Genomic DNA, 14,263 nt, shown 5'->3' on the forward strand with positions numbered 1-14,263 from the left:
AACTGTTAAGACGCGGTGCCCTGTCAGGGCTGTACTGGGAAATATTGTAACAGGGTAAGGGGTGTAAGTATAGTACAAATAGCCATGGGGTCCATGTTTGGGAAGTTCTGGTGCGCATATGAGTTCGTTCGGCGTCCAGGCTGAGTATAATATGATACACTTTCTCTCCTTCCTCCTCCTCCGTACAACTACTTAGCCGAAGTCGTCAAAAGCAAGCAGTTCACATCATCGAATGCGATCAAGTTTTCCATCCGAACGTTTACAGTCAATGAATAGCTGAGGCAAACGATCTACGGGTATAACAGTGCAGCGTCAAATAATATAGATCTATAGGTCCCCCCTCTCCGCAAGTTTCTCCTCGTACCTCTTGAGAAGTAGCCTCTCCACCCAGCCCCCTTTCGGAAATGTCTTCTCCCATTGATTATGCAAATGCACAGCGAACACATTCCCAAGCGCATCATCTAGGCCTCCGCCCTCTTGCAGCCCGCCCTCCGCAGTACGCCACCACCGTGCCTCACTGCCATCATCCTCATCAAACGGATCAGGCAACCTATTATCCAATCTACAGGATCGGGCATCCGAGAAACAAAACGGAAGGACTTTGAAGGGCGGGATGTGAGCACGCAGGAGACGGCGCCAAAGTTTGAGGTATAGGAGTGCGCCCCAGTCTGTAGAGTCAGCACGGGGAGCTGCTGAAGTCGCCATGATATTAAACGCTTCACAAAGATATGGAGAGTGCTTGTGGAAATGCATCAGGGCGCCGTTTAACGGTTGATAAACCTTGTCTGAGGGACAAACTTGAGTATGGTGCTCATGGGCTTGCACGACAAGTGCTTACCGTAGCAATCCCATTGCGTGACGAACTCGTGCTCGAGCAGAGGAGAAAGGTCTCGAGTCAATAGCGAATCCATGTCAATCCACAGACCCCCATAATTCCATATGACCAACAATCTGACAAGATCGCCGTCCGTCCATGCTTTCTTGTCATTTGTCTTCAGCAACGGACTCCCGTCCAAGGCAGTCCCACTCGCAAGATTTGGTATATCCACTACACGCATCTCGAACGAATTCGGGTGCAAGTCGGCGTATGATGCGAGTATCGTGTTCGTCGACAAGTCTCCATTCGACCACATTACGAGTCTCGAGGTTGCATGGTCTTGCGTCGCAAAAAAGGATTTGAGCATCCACTCTTGGCGCTCTGAAAAAGGTGCGAGGTCTACGCGCCAGTAAGTATGGTACTGTGTCCTCTCATCCGGAGCTAAGTGAGGCCTGTCGTCCGCCATGACACTAGTCGATCGGGGAATTGTCGCAGCAAACTCATAGCAGTCCATCCCAAGTCTCATTCCCATCCCAGCATGCACCTCCACTTCCTTCGGTCCATCCAAGTACCGAGAGGCGTTATATTCTGGGCTAATCCTTCCCTCCTCGAAACATCCAGCCAGCTGTCCCACGGTGTCGATTTCGTTCTTTATCCACTTGCGCGAATAGAAGGTTATTTCGACGTGCGGCTCATAGAAGTAAAATGTGTATAATATGGCTGATATAACAAGCACGAGGGTGACTTTCAAGAGCTTGGTGAATTCCAGCGAGCGGATAGTTATAGGGGTACGGTGTGGTTGAGTGCGCGAACGAGAACGGGAACGAGAACGCGGAGACCCTGATTCTGGCACGTTGTGCATAGGCAGGCGGTCGTAGCCTGCTCGTGACATGGCGAAGGTACGGTGTATACTTTCAGGTGAACCTGCTGGGATATATCTGCATGCTGCTACGTTAAAAAGACTACAAATTGGGTGAACCATGGAGTCGTTTACCAGTAAGATTTACCACTGCGTCTTGATCATGCGATACACTAGTCGTGCACTGGCCGGAATATGCCAATGATTGTCGTGTTCCAGAGGGTACGTCGAATGTTATTAGAAGGAATGGTCGTCTTCCTTTTCTATAGGCTATAGTAGTATAATGTCTGGGTACTGGTCAGAAGTCAAAAACATTGATGTGACCCAATATCCGAATGCCGTTACCAAGGCTAAAAATATATGGCACTGTCTGTGTATGAATGTTTGTTCGCACTCTCCCGACTTCGTCCAGTGTGGTGCCCCACACCTTCGGAAATATTCGATGTAGCGCTAGCCCTGACAGACCCGAAGCTCTTGAACCCGATCTGTCACCTGCGAGGTCATCCGGGCAGCTGGGATAATGTTCAAGATGTATGCATGGTACTAATACAATTTGTACAGTGATGATATGTGCGCGATAATAACATTAAGTGCAATAATGTGACGAATAACCATGTTCAGACAATCGACAACGACGAAAAACAAACAGTACTTTTGAACGAACGAAGTCTAGTGTGGGCTGCTTGTCGGGTGCCTTAAAACACTCGAATGGGAACGCAAGCCCTTAGCGCGTCCTGCCGAAAGAGAACGGTGACGTCCAAATAATACTAAAACCTTTCCGTCAGATGTGAATCGTCTGTTGTCGGAGGAGACTCACCTTAACGCTAACACCAGGCCAATCGACACCTGGTATTATATCCTTTGACAACCGAAATTTGCCCTTGTAAAGACCATCAGGCAGATACGCTTGGCATTCAGAACCACCAGAGTCATTAGGATGCCGGGGCCGCTTTGGAAATCCAACGGATACTTGTGTTTTGATAGTATGAGTTTCCGAGAAGGAAACTTGTGGTAAATCAGGAAGTGGTTTGTACCGGACGGCAGCTGAAAAAGGCTCTTCGGGGGTCTTTGGTACGCGAACTACTGCAGTTGCAACTGTCTTTGCTGCACGCTTTAGGAGCTTGGTCCGTGGCGGGCCTGATGGACTATCTGGATCATCACTGAGTTGTGTGGTGTCAGGGGAAGTAGGGGGTAGCTGGGGCTTTATGGTAACTTTACGAACTAGGGAAACAGCGATGGTGGCATCGGCGGCGATTTCTCGGGCGAGCACGGCGCATCGAGGATTTGTTGTGAATACAACAAAATATGGAACAGAGGTACGTCGAGAAAACGTTTGCGGGCGCGGCAATGTGACCTACGAATTCTTTTCGTGAGATTAAAAACAAGTGTGCCACGCCTTCGACCTACCGCGCAATGGAACGGAATACACCGCTCTGGTTTAAGAGGCATTTCGAGCCATAGTTCGGGCGCGATATTGGAACCGTCCATAGACTGAAAGTCCGTGTCCGGATGAAAAAGAATGGGAACTTCCAGCCTGTGACCTAAGTGGTAAGCATCGGAAAGCTAGGGTGCGTGGCATTGAATAACGTACATCCCTCTGGTTTCCGACGTATCTGAGGGCTCCCACACTGCGGTAACGCGATAAGACACTTCAGCTTTCTCCCCAAAAGACAGGCATCCTCGCTTGTTATCGCTTGGCATTGAGGCACAGAAGGTGGGCGGCATCTCTTCGCCTGGACGACTGCCGCGAGGAATTTCGAAGCTGAACTCGCATGATCTGGACGCAGGGCTAGTCAAATTCGAGTCACTGGCTAGTTGTGATACCCCAAAAACGTCGCAAACGACAGAATACGGGTCAGGGACAGGTGAAATAGGAATAATGGCAGAGGACGATAAGAAAATGTGCCGGTGCTTCGAAGTTTGAGGTCCCTGGACAGATTCATCGTCTAGATTCTCCTTCACAGAGACATATTCAAACACGCCTTCGATCTACAATATATTATTAAGTTAACGTGGACAACTCATTGTATGAGACTTACTGATATAGTTAGCCGGCCGTTTTGTGAGCAGTTGGGGTCTAGGATAACTTTGCCTTCGACCTTGTCATGATCTCCGAAGACTGGGCAAGAGATCATGCCACCAAGCCCGACCTGCTTGACCATTTTAATAGAGGGGCTATATAGTTGCATATCCAGAAGTAATGAGCTGTGCATACCAGTCAATAACCGATCGCCTGGTTCACACCACTGGGCTTGTGACACTTACCGGAAGCTGGATACGTGTGAATGCAAAGATTGAGGATGACTGTCGAGCCCTGTGGCCTGCACGAAGCTCGATGGCAGTGGCAATGCACCCGGGTCGAGGCGAAGGCGAGGCTTGACTCGGAGCGGCAACGTCATCCTGAAGCCAACGCACCGTGAAGGAGGATGTATGGGAGAGTCGCCGTAAACCGCTAGAAGGCACGGTGAGCCTCGTTCCTCATATAAGCCTGACCCTCAAACCCTGCCGTACAACGTTTAACTCTGATTGACAGAGAAGCAGGGTTTAGGAAAGAGGTGTTCCAGAGACGTATTTGCATGGAAACAGTCAAGTTGTACTGAAATGATTTAATGTTTTCCCCGTAGCCATGAGAAGAAAATAACTAGAATTTCACAAGATCTGCTGATGTGACTAAATCATGAAAACTGCGATAAACTTTGGATAGTGCAACACGACAAACCACTGCGTTATCAAACAATGGTACGTAGTTGCGGTGAAGCGCCACGTTATATCTGGCCAGTTATGCCTTGTGGGCTATGTTCCTGCTTGGTCGAACGTTGAGGTTTCCACCAGCACTGTAGCGAGCCGTTATCCATGGAGAGGACAACAGAACGTTCCTGAAAACTATTAAAATAATTTAAAAGGAGCGCACTGTGAGCGCCCGATGAGCTGGCTGCAGGCACATGTCAATGATGCGGCGACGGCGACGGTGGTATATGTAGTAGGCCGCAACCTAGCTTGATAAATTTCTCACATACGGAATACTGCGGAACAGGGCGGACCGTGAGTGAACTAGGCCTGGCGGGGCTTGGAAGGCAAAATTGCAGTCCTGTCAACGTTACCACACACTAAATATCCCTTTCATGTCAAATACGAAGATCGTGGTTACTGGTAGACGTACCTCCTTTGCTTCTGAGAAGCCCCATACTGAAGAACGATCAGGAGCATCCGGTGTTCTCGGTACCGCAGTTCATAAGGCATTCGAGAAAGCACTGCGATATGAGGTTGTGGGCTTGAAGTATAAGAGCCCCGCTAGCCATCTAGTCCAGCTAGATTTGACGGATAAGGAAGCGACCAAGCAGAAGTTAGAAGAAATCAAACCGACTTGTGCGTGTAATTTCAAGGTGGTTTTGCACTGGTCTTCAAGGCCGTGACTCGCAAGGGGTGATCCATTGCGCTGCTGAAAGACGACCCGATGTTGCCGAGAAGGTATGGATGTTTACAGCGATATGTTGCGTTGATCCCATATCGTAACCTCAGGATCGAGCTGGAACCCAACTTGTTTGTCGGACGATATTTACTAGCGTGGACACATCTGATAGCGTTTATCCAGCTGAACGTCGGAGTGCCGGGTTACCTTGCTGAACTCGCGAGGGCCATTGACTTTACGCTCGTGTATATCTCTACCGGTGAGTAGCATAACCAGCATGAATCTACTACCATTCAATGATGAATAGACTACGTCTTTGACGGAAGATCGCCTCCCCCTGGCGGGTACATACCAGAGTCACCTACTAACCCACTTCAGATTTATGGACAGACTAAACGGGATGGTGAGAACGCTGTATTGCAAGCTCGGCAGCAGGGTGCCAGGACGATTGTTTTGAGAGTTCCGGTATTGCAAGTGACCTTCCGTCTCATTGCTTCGTTCTGCCTCTGACATCGCCTATGCCTAGGTACGGTCCTGCGCCTAACAATGCAGACTCAGCCGTTAATATCCTCGTTGATGTTGTGCGGGACCAAACAAAGGAGTCTAACATGGATGACTATGCGATCAGGTATCCCACAAACGTATTGGACATCGCATCCTTTTTGGTCCGCTTAACAGGTGTGTACAAATTCATATCTTCTGAGAAACCTCTTTGCTGAAACGAGGTTTGGTAGATCTCGATTTCGATGCTCTACCACCCATTCTCCACTATTCGGCGAACGAGTCCTTCACAAAGTATCAGATGTGCAAAATCTTTGCCGACATCCTTGGTCTCAATGTCATGAATATGAAGCCTGTCTCCACACCTCCAACTGGAGCTGGTGCCACATCACGCCCTTACAACTGCCACCTGTCTACTGCTGAAACAGAGAAATTACTTCCATTAGAATGTACAGGATTTAAAGCGTGGTGGGAGGAGTATTTACACAATGGCGGCAAGTAAACCCCTGCACCTGTATTACTATTAGTTACCAAAGCCTTCGATTTGCGTTCTTCGAATTCAACCAATCATTCATGTACTAGTCGCGTTCTGGTGACTGTTGCTAACAATCAGTCCTTTTTTCCCTTCGCGTATTCCTTTTGCTGCTCTTTCCCTGTCTCCTTCTTTTCTCCACGTTCTTCCTGGTGGGAGAGTCAATTGGTATTCGCATGCATCCCCACCACCCTCGGTGGTAAACTCACCGGCTCCGGCTGAGCGAAGTAAGCTAGGATACTCAATTTAAGCAAATATATTAAGAGTCGTGCTGAATGATACGCACTCTTTCGTTGCTCTGCATCCAACATCGGTTTCGAGACGCTACCATCAATGCAAGAAACTCCCATAGGTATATGCGAGCCTGTAAATTCAAGAGGTGGCGATTGTGTACCTCCAGACGACATTCTGTGCTTTTGTGTTGTAGAGTAGATGAGAGTAAGTCGTAACCCCTGTGCTAAACCTATGACATCATCCGAATCTCGCCATTTGTTGCATTTGGTGAACCTTATCTTTCGCTCCCAGTATCTGAGCCCCCGTCCTTCGTAATTGTATCTATTTCCTCAACATCCCGCGAACCACCTCCCAGTGTCTTACGTTCATATCCAGACACGTCGATTTCCTCGAACGTGTCAGCAGCGCCGATCACCGGGAAAACACGATTCAGCGCCCAATAGACAACCGCAGAAACTCCGAAGCCCGTGAAAAACGATAGCTGGTATATCCGGGTAGCTGCTAGAGGGACTGTTCGCCCAGCTGGGGAAAAACAACTCAGGATCGACGCATCGCGATCGCGTAAATAACTCACTAGCTCCAGCGAAACCGACAACGTTGATAAGGATTCCGGCAACATACGCGGCGTATGCTCTTGGTGACACTTGTCAGGGTCGGATGCTTCAAGTCAATTGAGACTCTCACCGGAAGTTGACCCCATATGTATACCAGTACCAGCTGCCATCTCCAGTCTTATAAAGGTCCTTTACGTTATAGTGACCCTTGCGGACAACGTAATATTCCGTCACCTACAGTAACCACTCAGAATGCTGAAAAGAAACCATCGCGGAATTGCCCACATACCATCACCCCAGCAATGGAGCTTAGGAACACGGAGTATGCGGAGAGGTAAGAAGTGAACTCATTACTGTTCTTCAGAAGATTCCATGGACACATGGCGAGACCAACGGTGGCAGCGATATACCCGCCACGTCGGATGTTCTACAGTCAGATCTTAAGCGTGTCATTTCTGATCATACAGCGGGAATGCATACGATGAAACGAGGGAACAGTGCGGTCAAATCGCATCCTGCCGACACCGAGTTCGCGCAGATGTTTGTGCTTGGTAACCAATGTCAGCTTTGGGATTGCTTTGGAGTCCGGGTATGTTATTTAACACACCCCATCTGGGAGAAGAAGCATTAGAATTGCAACCAACACCAAAGAATAAAAGCGAGGTCACCTGTGCCATCATGAATGACGTCGAGATAAACCACACCTGCCAATGAAAACGCATCAGACATACGCCCTGCTCCACGGACATAATGATCACACACCCCGAATCTCGTGGCTTTCGATGGATTATCATTCAAGAAATTTCCCAGAAGTTCGATGGGGGACCAGATGGCCGTCCCGTAAATTGCCTGCGATGACGAACTCACAAGGATTCCAATCAAACTCACAAAAGATGCAGTAAGAGGAATCGCAAACAGCTGTGGGAATAGCGCAGCCGATGGGGTGCGAGCGCGGGAGGCGAAGTCCGGTGCGTTTGTGATCAATGTTACCTCGTTACTGATGCATGACATAAGACTAGCCACCATGGCCCAGCCCAGCTTTGATCCGTGCAGTGTCGAAGGTTGGTGCACGATCGGACCGATTCCGTGAGCTTTCACGATGCACCATATGAGAAACGTCATCGAGGCTATGGGCATCAGGATGGGCGTCACAAGGAAGAAATGGCGGCTGAGGAAGATTTATGACCGTCTTCGTGAAGGGATGAGTGTACTTACACTTTGTGCACAGGGAACCAGATAATTGGCAGGGAAATGAGCCAGAAGAGGAAGAAGCACAGGTAATCTCGAGTGTTCGTTCCAGAGGACGCGGGCATTGAATTTGCTATTGGCCAGCCTCAGCTGGATATGATTGCCACAGGAAATGAGAAACGCGACGCACGCAAGTCATTGATGCTAGGCCACATTGCTCTGAGCATTACGAGCACACAGGAACCACCGATGCTTGCCTGAACGCCATACCATATGCTGTGCTGCTTAGCTCGCGCGTTATTGCGAAGTCGAGAAGGCGCACCATGCCATAGCAGCGCGATTAAATACACACCACAGACTACCAAACATCCCGAAGCTCGTGCGATTCACGATCGGGAACATCACATGGAAAATAGCACCAGGACGCGCATTCAGGATAAGGAAAGGCGCAGCAATGCCATAACCCAGCCACACGCATATCCAGGCTTGCCACCACGACATTCCTAGTTGGATCATGGAGCTTGGAAATCTCATTCAACATGGAATGATATCATAATGACGATGGTGAGCGTACGATACGATCATCCACATGTTTATATTAAACGTGTCTGCTGTCCAGAAGGCAACGTAGTTGTATGCACGCCACGTTCGTTTCTCTGGCTCGACAGGCAGCAAATCGTCGTTCTATCATGGAGCAATTATGTTGGTATATAGGAGATCAAATCCGTAGAGGATACTCACGGCGATGAGCTGCTCAGTAATCGTGAGATTGGTCTCATGAGTGACTTCGAGGCTTTGGACGATCCTATTGACTAAACCCATGGCAAGTTCAACTGATGGGAGGGAGATATCATCGTCCACAACTCGCAGTTCTTTAGCACTATGCTTATCTTGAACGCAGATGAAAAATAGATATGCCTATCGCCACGCGCTGAGCCAAGTCAAGCTTATTGTGAGAGCTGCCAGGGGTCTGCTGGGATAACTGTCAAGCACGAGGAGCACGTGTCGTCTAAAATTAGAGGGGTATACGACAGGTATTGTTCCGAGTGAGGCGTTGATCTTGTTCGTGGGGGATGTAACTGAGCTTCCCTTGAACGTTTCGATGAAGACGACGGAAATGAAAAGGTAAATCTGTTCAGTGTTCTGGCGTGGAGAATAATGGAGAATTCGCTTCCGCTTGCTTGGACGGTAACGAGGCGCGCGGATAACCTCAGATGATCTGGGATAACGCGGGAGAAGCTGAGAGAAGCAGTTGCGGAATTCATGTACAACAGACTGTTCCTGATATCAGGGCCAACCAATGCTTAAGAATAAAGAAAAGACGAACCTTGTCAAATTCAAATACAGACTCTTGATCCGAGGCTTCTGTCGCGGTGTCGTTGGGTGGTTGGGAGTTGGTCAAATAAAATGCGTGAAACATAGCTAAGCGATCACAACTATTGCGGCAAGATTTCTAACAGAGTCAAGATAATCATGAAAGCCTGTTACGAGCTGTACATGTCTTGAACGATGATCTGCTCCTTGAACATGCCCACCGATTCAGATGTCAAAGCGCGTATGCGTGACGGTAAATTGCAAAGAGTGCACACTGGTAGTTGACTGGTAGTCGAGTTTCTTCCAAAATTTGGAAACGGTCGGGCGAGCGGAGATTGAAAACCGACGGTACCTCCTAGCTAGGCTATCACTTGATTTATCATATGATCAAGAGGGACTTGACGAATAGAGTGCTTGGTGCACGACGACATCACTTGTGTCAGGCAGGAGCTAAGAGCTTACTAGGCGAATTTGCGGACAACGATGAGCGAGGGTTTTGTGTTCAGTTTGAGTCGGGAGTGGAAGTCAACACCGCCAGACACCACGGATGCTCGTTAGTATAATACAGACGGGACTTGTTATGCATATCTCTAACAATTGTTGACCCTGAAATACTACTATCGACACAGAAAACTCCCATAGGCCTACGCGAGTCGGCATATTGGTGATTGAGTGCCTCCGGACGACATTCTGTCTCAACGAAAGGGTGAACTTCATCAAGTTTCCTTTTGAGTTGCCTCCTTATCATTCGCTCGCGGTCTCTGATCCCGCGTCCTTCGTATCTATGTCCATTTCCTCAATATCCTGCGACCCATTTGCCTTAAGTTCATACTGAGACACGTCAATCTCCTCGAACGTGTCAGCAGCGCCGACCACTGGGAAAACACGATTTAGCGCCCAATAGACGACTGCAGAAACTCCAAAGCCCGTAACGAATGACAACTCGTATATCCGGGTGGCCACCAAGGGGACTTCCCGCCCGGCTGGAAAATACCAGCTCAGTATCGAAGCATCGCGATTGTGGGGTTCGCTTACTGGCTCCAGCGAAACCGACAGCGTTGATCAGAATTCCGGCAATATACGCGGTGTATGCCCTTGATGGCAGTTGTCAAAATTTTGAACGCTTCAAGCCCATTGAGACTCTCACCGGAAGTTGATCCCATATGTATACTAGTACCAGCTGTCCTTCCTGGTGTTATAAAGGTCCTTTACGTTATAATGACCCTTGCGGACAACATAGTATTCCGTCACCTACATCGACTGGATCAGAATGCTGAAAACATCTCGCAGAATTGCCTACATACCATCACACCAGCAATGGAGCTCAGGAACACTGAATATGCAGATAGATAAGAGGTAAACTCATTGCTAGTCTTCAGAAGGTTCCATGGACACATGACCAGACCGACGGTAGCAGCGATATACCCCCCGCGTCGGATGTTCTGCAGTCAGATCTTAAGTATGTCCGCTTCGTTCGTACGGCGGATATGCATACGATGAAACGAGGAAACAGTGCGGTCAAGTCGCATCCTGCTGACACTGAGTTCGCGGAAATGTTCGTGCTTGGGAACCATTGTCAGTTAAAGGACCACTCTGGATATGTTAGTTGACGCACCCCATCTAGGAAAGAAGCATCACGATTGCAACCAACAGCGAAGGAAACGGAAACATGCAACTTCACCTGTGCAATCACAAATGACGCCGAAATGAACCATACCTGCCAACGGGAGGACATGATAACGCGTCAGACATACACCCAACTCATCATAATCACACACCCCAAATCTCGTGGCTTTCGATGGATTGTCATATAAGAAGTTTCCCAGAAGTTCAATGGGAGACCAGATGGCTCTCCCGTAAATTGCCTGCGATGAAGAGCTCACAAGGATTCCAATCAAACACACAAAAGACGCGGTTAGAGGACTCGCAAACAATTGCGGGTATAGCGCGGCCGACGGGGTGCGAGCGCGGGAGGCGAAGTCTGGTGCGTTTGTGACAAGCGTCACCTTGTTACTGACACATGACATAGTACCGACCACCATGGCCCAACCCAGCTTTGATCCGTGCAACGTGGAGGATTGGTGCACGATCGGGCCAATTCCGTGAGCTTTCACGATGCACCATATGAGAAACGTCATCGAGGCTATGGGCATCAGGATGGGCGTCACAAGGAAGAAGTGGCGGCTGAGGAAGATAACTTTATGACCACCTTTGTAGGAAGCGATGAACGTACTTACACCTTGTGCACAGGAAGCCAAATGACCGGTAGGGAAATGAGCCAGAAGAGGAAGAAGCACAGGTAATCTCGAGTGTTCGTTCCAGAGGACGCGGGCATTGAATTTGCTATCACTCAGCCTCAGCTGGATATTGATACCGCAGTAAATGAGAGGTGCAACGCACGCAGGTCGTCTATGCTAGGCCACATTGCTCTGAGCATTACGAGCACACAGGAACCACCGATGCTTGCCTGGACGCCATACCATATGCTGTGCTGCTTAGCTCGCGCGTTACTGTGAGGGCAGGAGCACGCACCATGACATAACAGCACGATTAAAGACACACCACAAGCTCCCGAACATCCCGAAACTCGTGCGATTCACGATTGGGAACGTTACGTGAAAAATGGCCCCAGGACGCGCATTCAGGACAAGGAAAGGCGTGGCGATGCCCTGGCCCAGCCACACGCATATCCAGGCTTGCCACCACGACATCCCTAGCTGGATCATGGAGCTTGAAGTTTTGATTTAACACAGACCAACGATATTACAATAACGGCAGTGAACGTACGATACGATCATCCACATGTTTATATTAAACATGTCTGCTACCCAGAAGGCAACATAGTTGTACGCACGCCATGTGCGTTTCTCTGGCTCGACAGGCAACAAATCGTCATTCTATCATAAGGCAGTTTACGTTAGCATATAAAAGATTGAATCTGTCGTGGATACTCACGGCAATGAGCTGCTCGATGAGCGTGAGATTAGGGTTATGAGTGACTTCGAGGCTTTGGATGATCCGGTTGACGAAGCCCATGGCAAGTTCAACTGGTGGGAAAGGAGGGCGCCCTTTGACTGTCTGCTTTCAATCCTTATCTCTTATGTTTATCAAGAAATTCCCCTTGACGCAACCGGTAGATAAAAAAAAATAGACGTTGGGCTCGTGATGTGCCTATCTCTGAGGGCTGAGCCAAGTCAAAGTCGTCAGTTTGTGACTGGGAGGTGCTGGGGCACGTGTCCCTCTTGGTCAAGAATAGCGGGGTGTCATGACAAGTATCGTTCCGGGTGGGAAGCCTCGGATTGGCTCGTAGAAGATGACTGAGTGTCCCTACAAGGTTTGGATGAAGGCGACGGAAACGGGGAGTACCTTCCGCCTGCCCAGATGGTCACGAGGCGCGCGGTTAATGAGAAAAGTTGTCGCGGATTTCAGGTTCAACAAACTGTTACTGAAATCAGGGTTAATCAATGCCAGAGCACAGAGAGAAGGATATACGAACATTGTCGAATACAGACTCTAATTAATCTGAGGCATCTGTAGCGGTGTCATCGAGTTTGCCAATGATTTCGCGAGTCTGAGAAATGAATGAAAGTAATTGTAGTTGCACTTGGAACGAATCCTGCTCTTCGTTGACAACAAAGACGAAGCTCTGCGTGCGTGCAAAGTATGAGTCTCCGCTCATCCGTTGGCGCTTGTGCCATATCACGCCCTTACATCGGCTCCTACCACATGACCGAAACGGAGAAACCGTAAGTCGCGGCATGCATTGCATACTTATTATCGTTGGGCACCCGAAGAACATTAATATTGTAAATTGGCACGGAATCGTGGACTGTATCTTCGTTGAGAGGTGAGATATTGAAATCTGTATTTCATAAGAGTCTCTGTGTATGTGCGAGACTGCGAGTCCTGTGCTGAGAGCACCCGGTAGCGACTTCGACTAGAAGAGTAGCACGCCGGAGCTGAAGACCTCATGTTCTGTATGGTATATTGGGTATTCGCATTAGCACTGAGTCCGAAAGAAAGCAGCGTGGGACGGGTGGACAAGGTGTGGTCACCAGACAAATGTTTAATGGGTATGGTCACTGGTCACGCAGCTGGCGTTGAAGTCAAGTTACGATAGCTAGAACTAGAAACACTAGGTGAAGGGCACGGACTCCGAAAGTTTGCATGCTGTTGTTTGGCAAAAGCTTTGGATCCAAACAATCGCTGAGTCAGCGACTTTTCACTCTAGAACATTTCCAATCACATCCGACTCTCCGAGTCAATGGTTTCAAACCTGTTCCATGACTTACCAGACTATGAACCTAATCATTTCCTATTGTCTCAGACTTCAGACAGTTTAAGTCTCGTTGCCATGATTCCAACTTGAAACTGGACCCGGTATAACTGACAAGCTACACACAACCATCTAGTCTGCAGCTCAGATGCAGATGCAAGAAGAACTTGAGTGGGACCAGTGAGCGGGACCAGACGGGCACAGGAACGTACATCGAGAGCGTTAGCAGAGGATGCGGGGATCAACACCTCGTCGAGTCTTGACACTATTGTTAACTTGTATCGCTGTATACGTATGCCAGCAGCTGCGTTATGTTTCAAGAACTTACGGGCGACGTCATTGCAAGTAATCTTCGACCTGTTGAACCCTCATCTAGAATCGGTGGGGTTGTTGGGTGGTCTGCTTGATGCGAGTCCAGGGAGGCTGCTGGTTGGAGGCTGCATCCTTGAGTCTGCGATACCATCCCGAACTTCCAGTTATGACACTCTACTCTGGGTCGATGTACTGACGGTAGGTTATTTTGTAGCATGTGTCAATGCTGGTGGTAACGGAGAATTTGAGGTTTCGAGGTGTCGAACC

General features: G+C 48.9%; 6 protein-coding genes across 6 annotated transcripts; 1 reads left to right on the forward strand and 5 right to left on the reverse strand.

Annotated features, from left to right (window-relative positions):
* Positions 1-179: 179 nt before the first annotated feature.
* On the reverse strand, positions 180-2,000 carry DEU56DRAFT_827368 (glycosyltransferase family 32 protein). Its single transcript, XM_041354386.1, has 3 exons — positions 1,812-2,000; positions 839-1,755; positions 180-785 (listed from the first exon to the last, which is right to left on the reverse strand). The coding sequence occupies exons 2-3, from the start codon at positions 1,707-1,709 to the stop codon at positions 328-330; spliced, it is 1,329 nt and encodes a 442-aa protein (XP_041204062.1). The 5' UTR covers positions 1,710-1,755; positions 1,812-2,000; the 3' UTR covers positions 180-327.
* Positions 2,001-2,371: 371 nt separating this feature from the next.
* Positions 2,372-4,075, reverse strand: DEU56DRAFT_873295 (uncharacterized protein; the record flags this gene model as incomplete). Its single annotated transcript, XM_041355851.1, has 6 exons — positions 2,372-2,443; positions 2,494-3,030; positions 3,084-3,210; positions 3,268-3,665; positions 3,716-3,881; positions 3,942-4,075. The coding sequence occupies 6 exons, from the start codon at positions 4,073-4,075 to the stop codon at positions 2,372-2,374; spliced, it is 1,434 nt and encodes a 477-aa protein (XP_041204063.1).
* A 606-nt stretch (positions 4,076-4,681) lies between these two features.
* Positions 4,682-6,184, forward strand: DEU56DRAFT_595300 (NAD dependent epimerase/dehydratase). The gene is made up of 8 exons (XM_041346996.1): positions 4,682-4,826; positions 4,878-5,042; positions 5,098-5,144; positions 5,196-5,216; positions 5,269-5,344; positions 5,393-5,555; positions 5,612-5,763; positions 5,820-6,184. Exons 1-8 carry the CDS (start codon positions 4,799-4,801, stop codon positions 6,086-6,088), a joined length of 921 nt encoding a protein of 306 aa, XP_041204064.1. The 5' UTR covers positions 4,682-4,798; the 3' UTR covers positions 6,089-6,184.
* Positions 6,142-6,959, reverse strand: DEU56DRAFT_595305 (uncharacterized protein). Its single transcript, XM_041346997.1, has 4 exons — positions 6,927-6,959; positions 6,405-6,874; positions 6,328-6,350; positions 6,142-6,267 (listed from the first exon to the last, which is right to left on the reverse strand). Exons 2-4 carry the CDS (start codon positions 6,523-6,525, stop codon positions 6,196-6,198), a joined length of 216 nt encoding a protein of 71 aa, XP_041204065.1. The 5' UTR covers positions 6,526-6,874; positions 6,927-6,959; the 3' UTR covers positions 6,142-6,195.
* On the reverse strand, positions 6,388-9,112 carry DEU56DRAFT_963648 (permease for cytosine/purines, uracil, thiamine, allantoin-domain-containing protein). Its single transcript, XM_041359395.1, has 13 exons — positions 8,836-9,112; positions 8,669-8,778; positions 8,417-8,614; positions 8,285-8,370; positions 8,122-8,227; positions 7,669-8,074; positions 7,575-7,610; positions 7,514-7,518; positions 7,387-7,453; positions 7,196-7,333; positions 7,037-7,140; positions 6,927-6,985; positions 6,388-6,874 (listed from the first exon to the last, which is right to left on the reverse strand). The coding sequence occupies exons 1-13, from the start codon at positions 8,914-8,916 to the stop codon at positions 6,627-6,629; spliced, it is 1,644 nt and encodes a 547-aa protein (XP_041204066.1). The 5' UTR covers positions 8,917-9,112; the 3' UTR covers positions 6,388-6,626.
* Positions 9,113-9,799: 687 nt separating this feature from the next.
* Positions 9,800-12,444, reverse strand: DEU56DRAFT_983568 (permease for cytosine/purines, uracil, thiamine, allantoin-domain-containing protein; the record flags this gene model as incomplete). The annotated part of the gene is made up of 12 exons (XM_041359958.1): positions 9,800-10,391; positions 10,444-10,502; positions 10,586-10,659; positions 10,713-10,850; positions 10,947-10,970; positions 11,024-11,125; positions 11,187-11,592; positions 11,646-11,751; positions 11,809-11,918; positions 11,971-12,138; positions 12,196-12,305; positions 12,364-12,444. 12 exons carry the CDS (start codon positions 12,442-12,444, stop codon positions 10,153-10,155), a joined length of 1,617 nt encoding a protein of 538 aa, XP_041204067.1. The 3' UTR covers positions 9,800-10,152.
* Between the last annotated feature and the right edge of the window lie 1,819 nt (positions 12,445-14,263).

The sequence above is a fragment of the Suillus clintonianus genome (assembly GCF_016758775.1).
Source record: "Suillus clintonianus strain FC179 chromosome Unknown DEU56scaffold_97, whole genome shotgun sequence".
Lineage (NCBI taxonomy): Eukaryota > Fungi > Basidiomycota > Agaricomycetes > Boletales > Suillaceae > Suillus > Suillus clintonianus.

Bases quoted from the DNA above. Each gene is read 5' to 3' on its own strand.
- DEU56DRAFT_595300 (XM_041346996.1), top strand. From the start codon at position 4,799: ATGTCAAATACGAAGATCGTGGTTACTG. The intron at 5,217-5,268 runs GTTTGTCGGACG...GCGTTTATCCAG, and splicing joins ATCGAGCTGGAACCCAACTT to CTGAACGTCGGAGTGCCGGG. The intron at 5,345-5,392 runs GTGAGTAGCATA...AATGATGAATAG, and splicing joins GCTCGTGTATATCTCTACCG to ACTACGTCTTTGACGGAAGA.
- DEU56DRAFT_595305 (XM_041346997.1), bottom strand. From the start codon at position 6,525: ATGTCGTCTGGAGGTACACAATCGCCACCTCTTGAATTTACAGGCTCG. The intron at 6,351-6,404 runs GTGCGTATCATT...TGAGTATCCTAG, and splicing joins GGATGCAGAGCAACGAAAGA to CTTACTTCGCTCAGCCGGAG. The intron at 6,268-6,327 runs GTGAGTTTACCA...CTCTCCCACCAG, and splicing joins ACTTCGCTCAGCCGGAGCCG to GAAGAACGTGGAGAAAAGAA.
- DEU56DRAFT_827368 (XM_041354386.1), bottom strand. From the start codon at position 1,709: ATGTCACGAGCAGGCTACGACCGCCTGCCTATGCACAACGTGCCAGAA. The intron at 786-838 runs GTAAGCACTTGT...TTTGTCCCTCAG, and splicing joins CACGCAATGGGATTGCTACG to ACAAGGTTTATCAACCGTTA.
- DEU56DRAFT_963648 (XM_041359395.1), bottom strand. From the start codon at position 8,916: ATGGGTTTAGTCAATAGGATCGTCCAAAGCCTCGAAGTCACTCATGAG. The intron at 7,334-7,386 runs GTATGCATTCCC...ATCTGACTGTAG, and splicing joins CACTGTTCCCTCGTTTCATC to AACATCCGACGTGGCGGGTA. The intron at 7,141-7,195 runs GTATGTGGGCAA...TGGTTACTGTAG, and splicing joins GCTCCATTGCTGGGGTGATG to GTGACGGAATATTACGTTGT.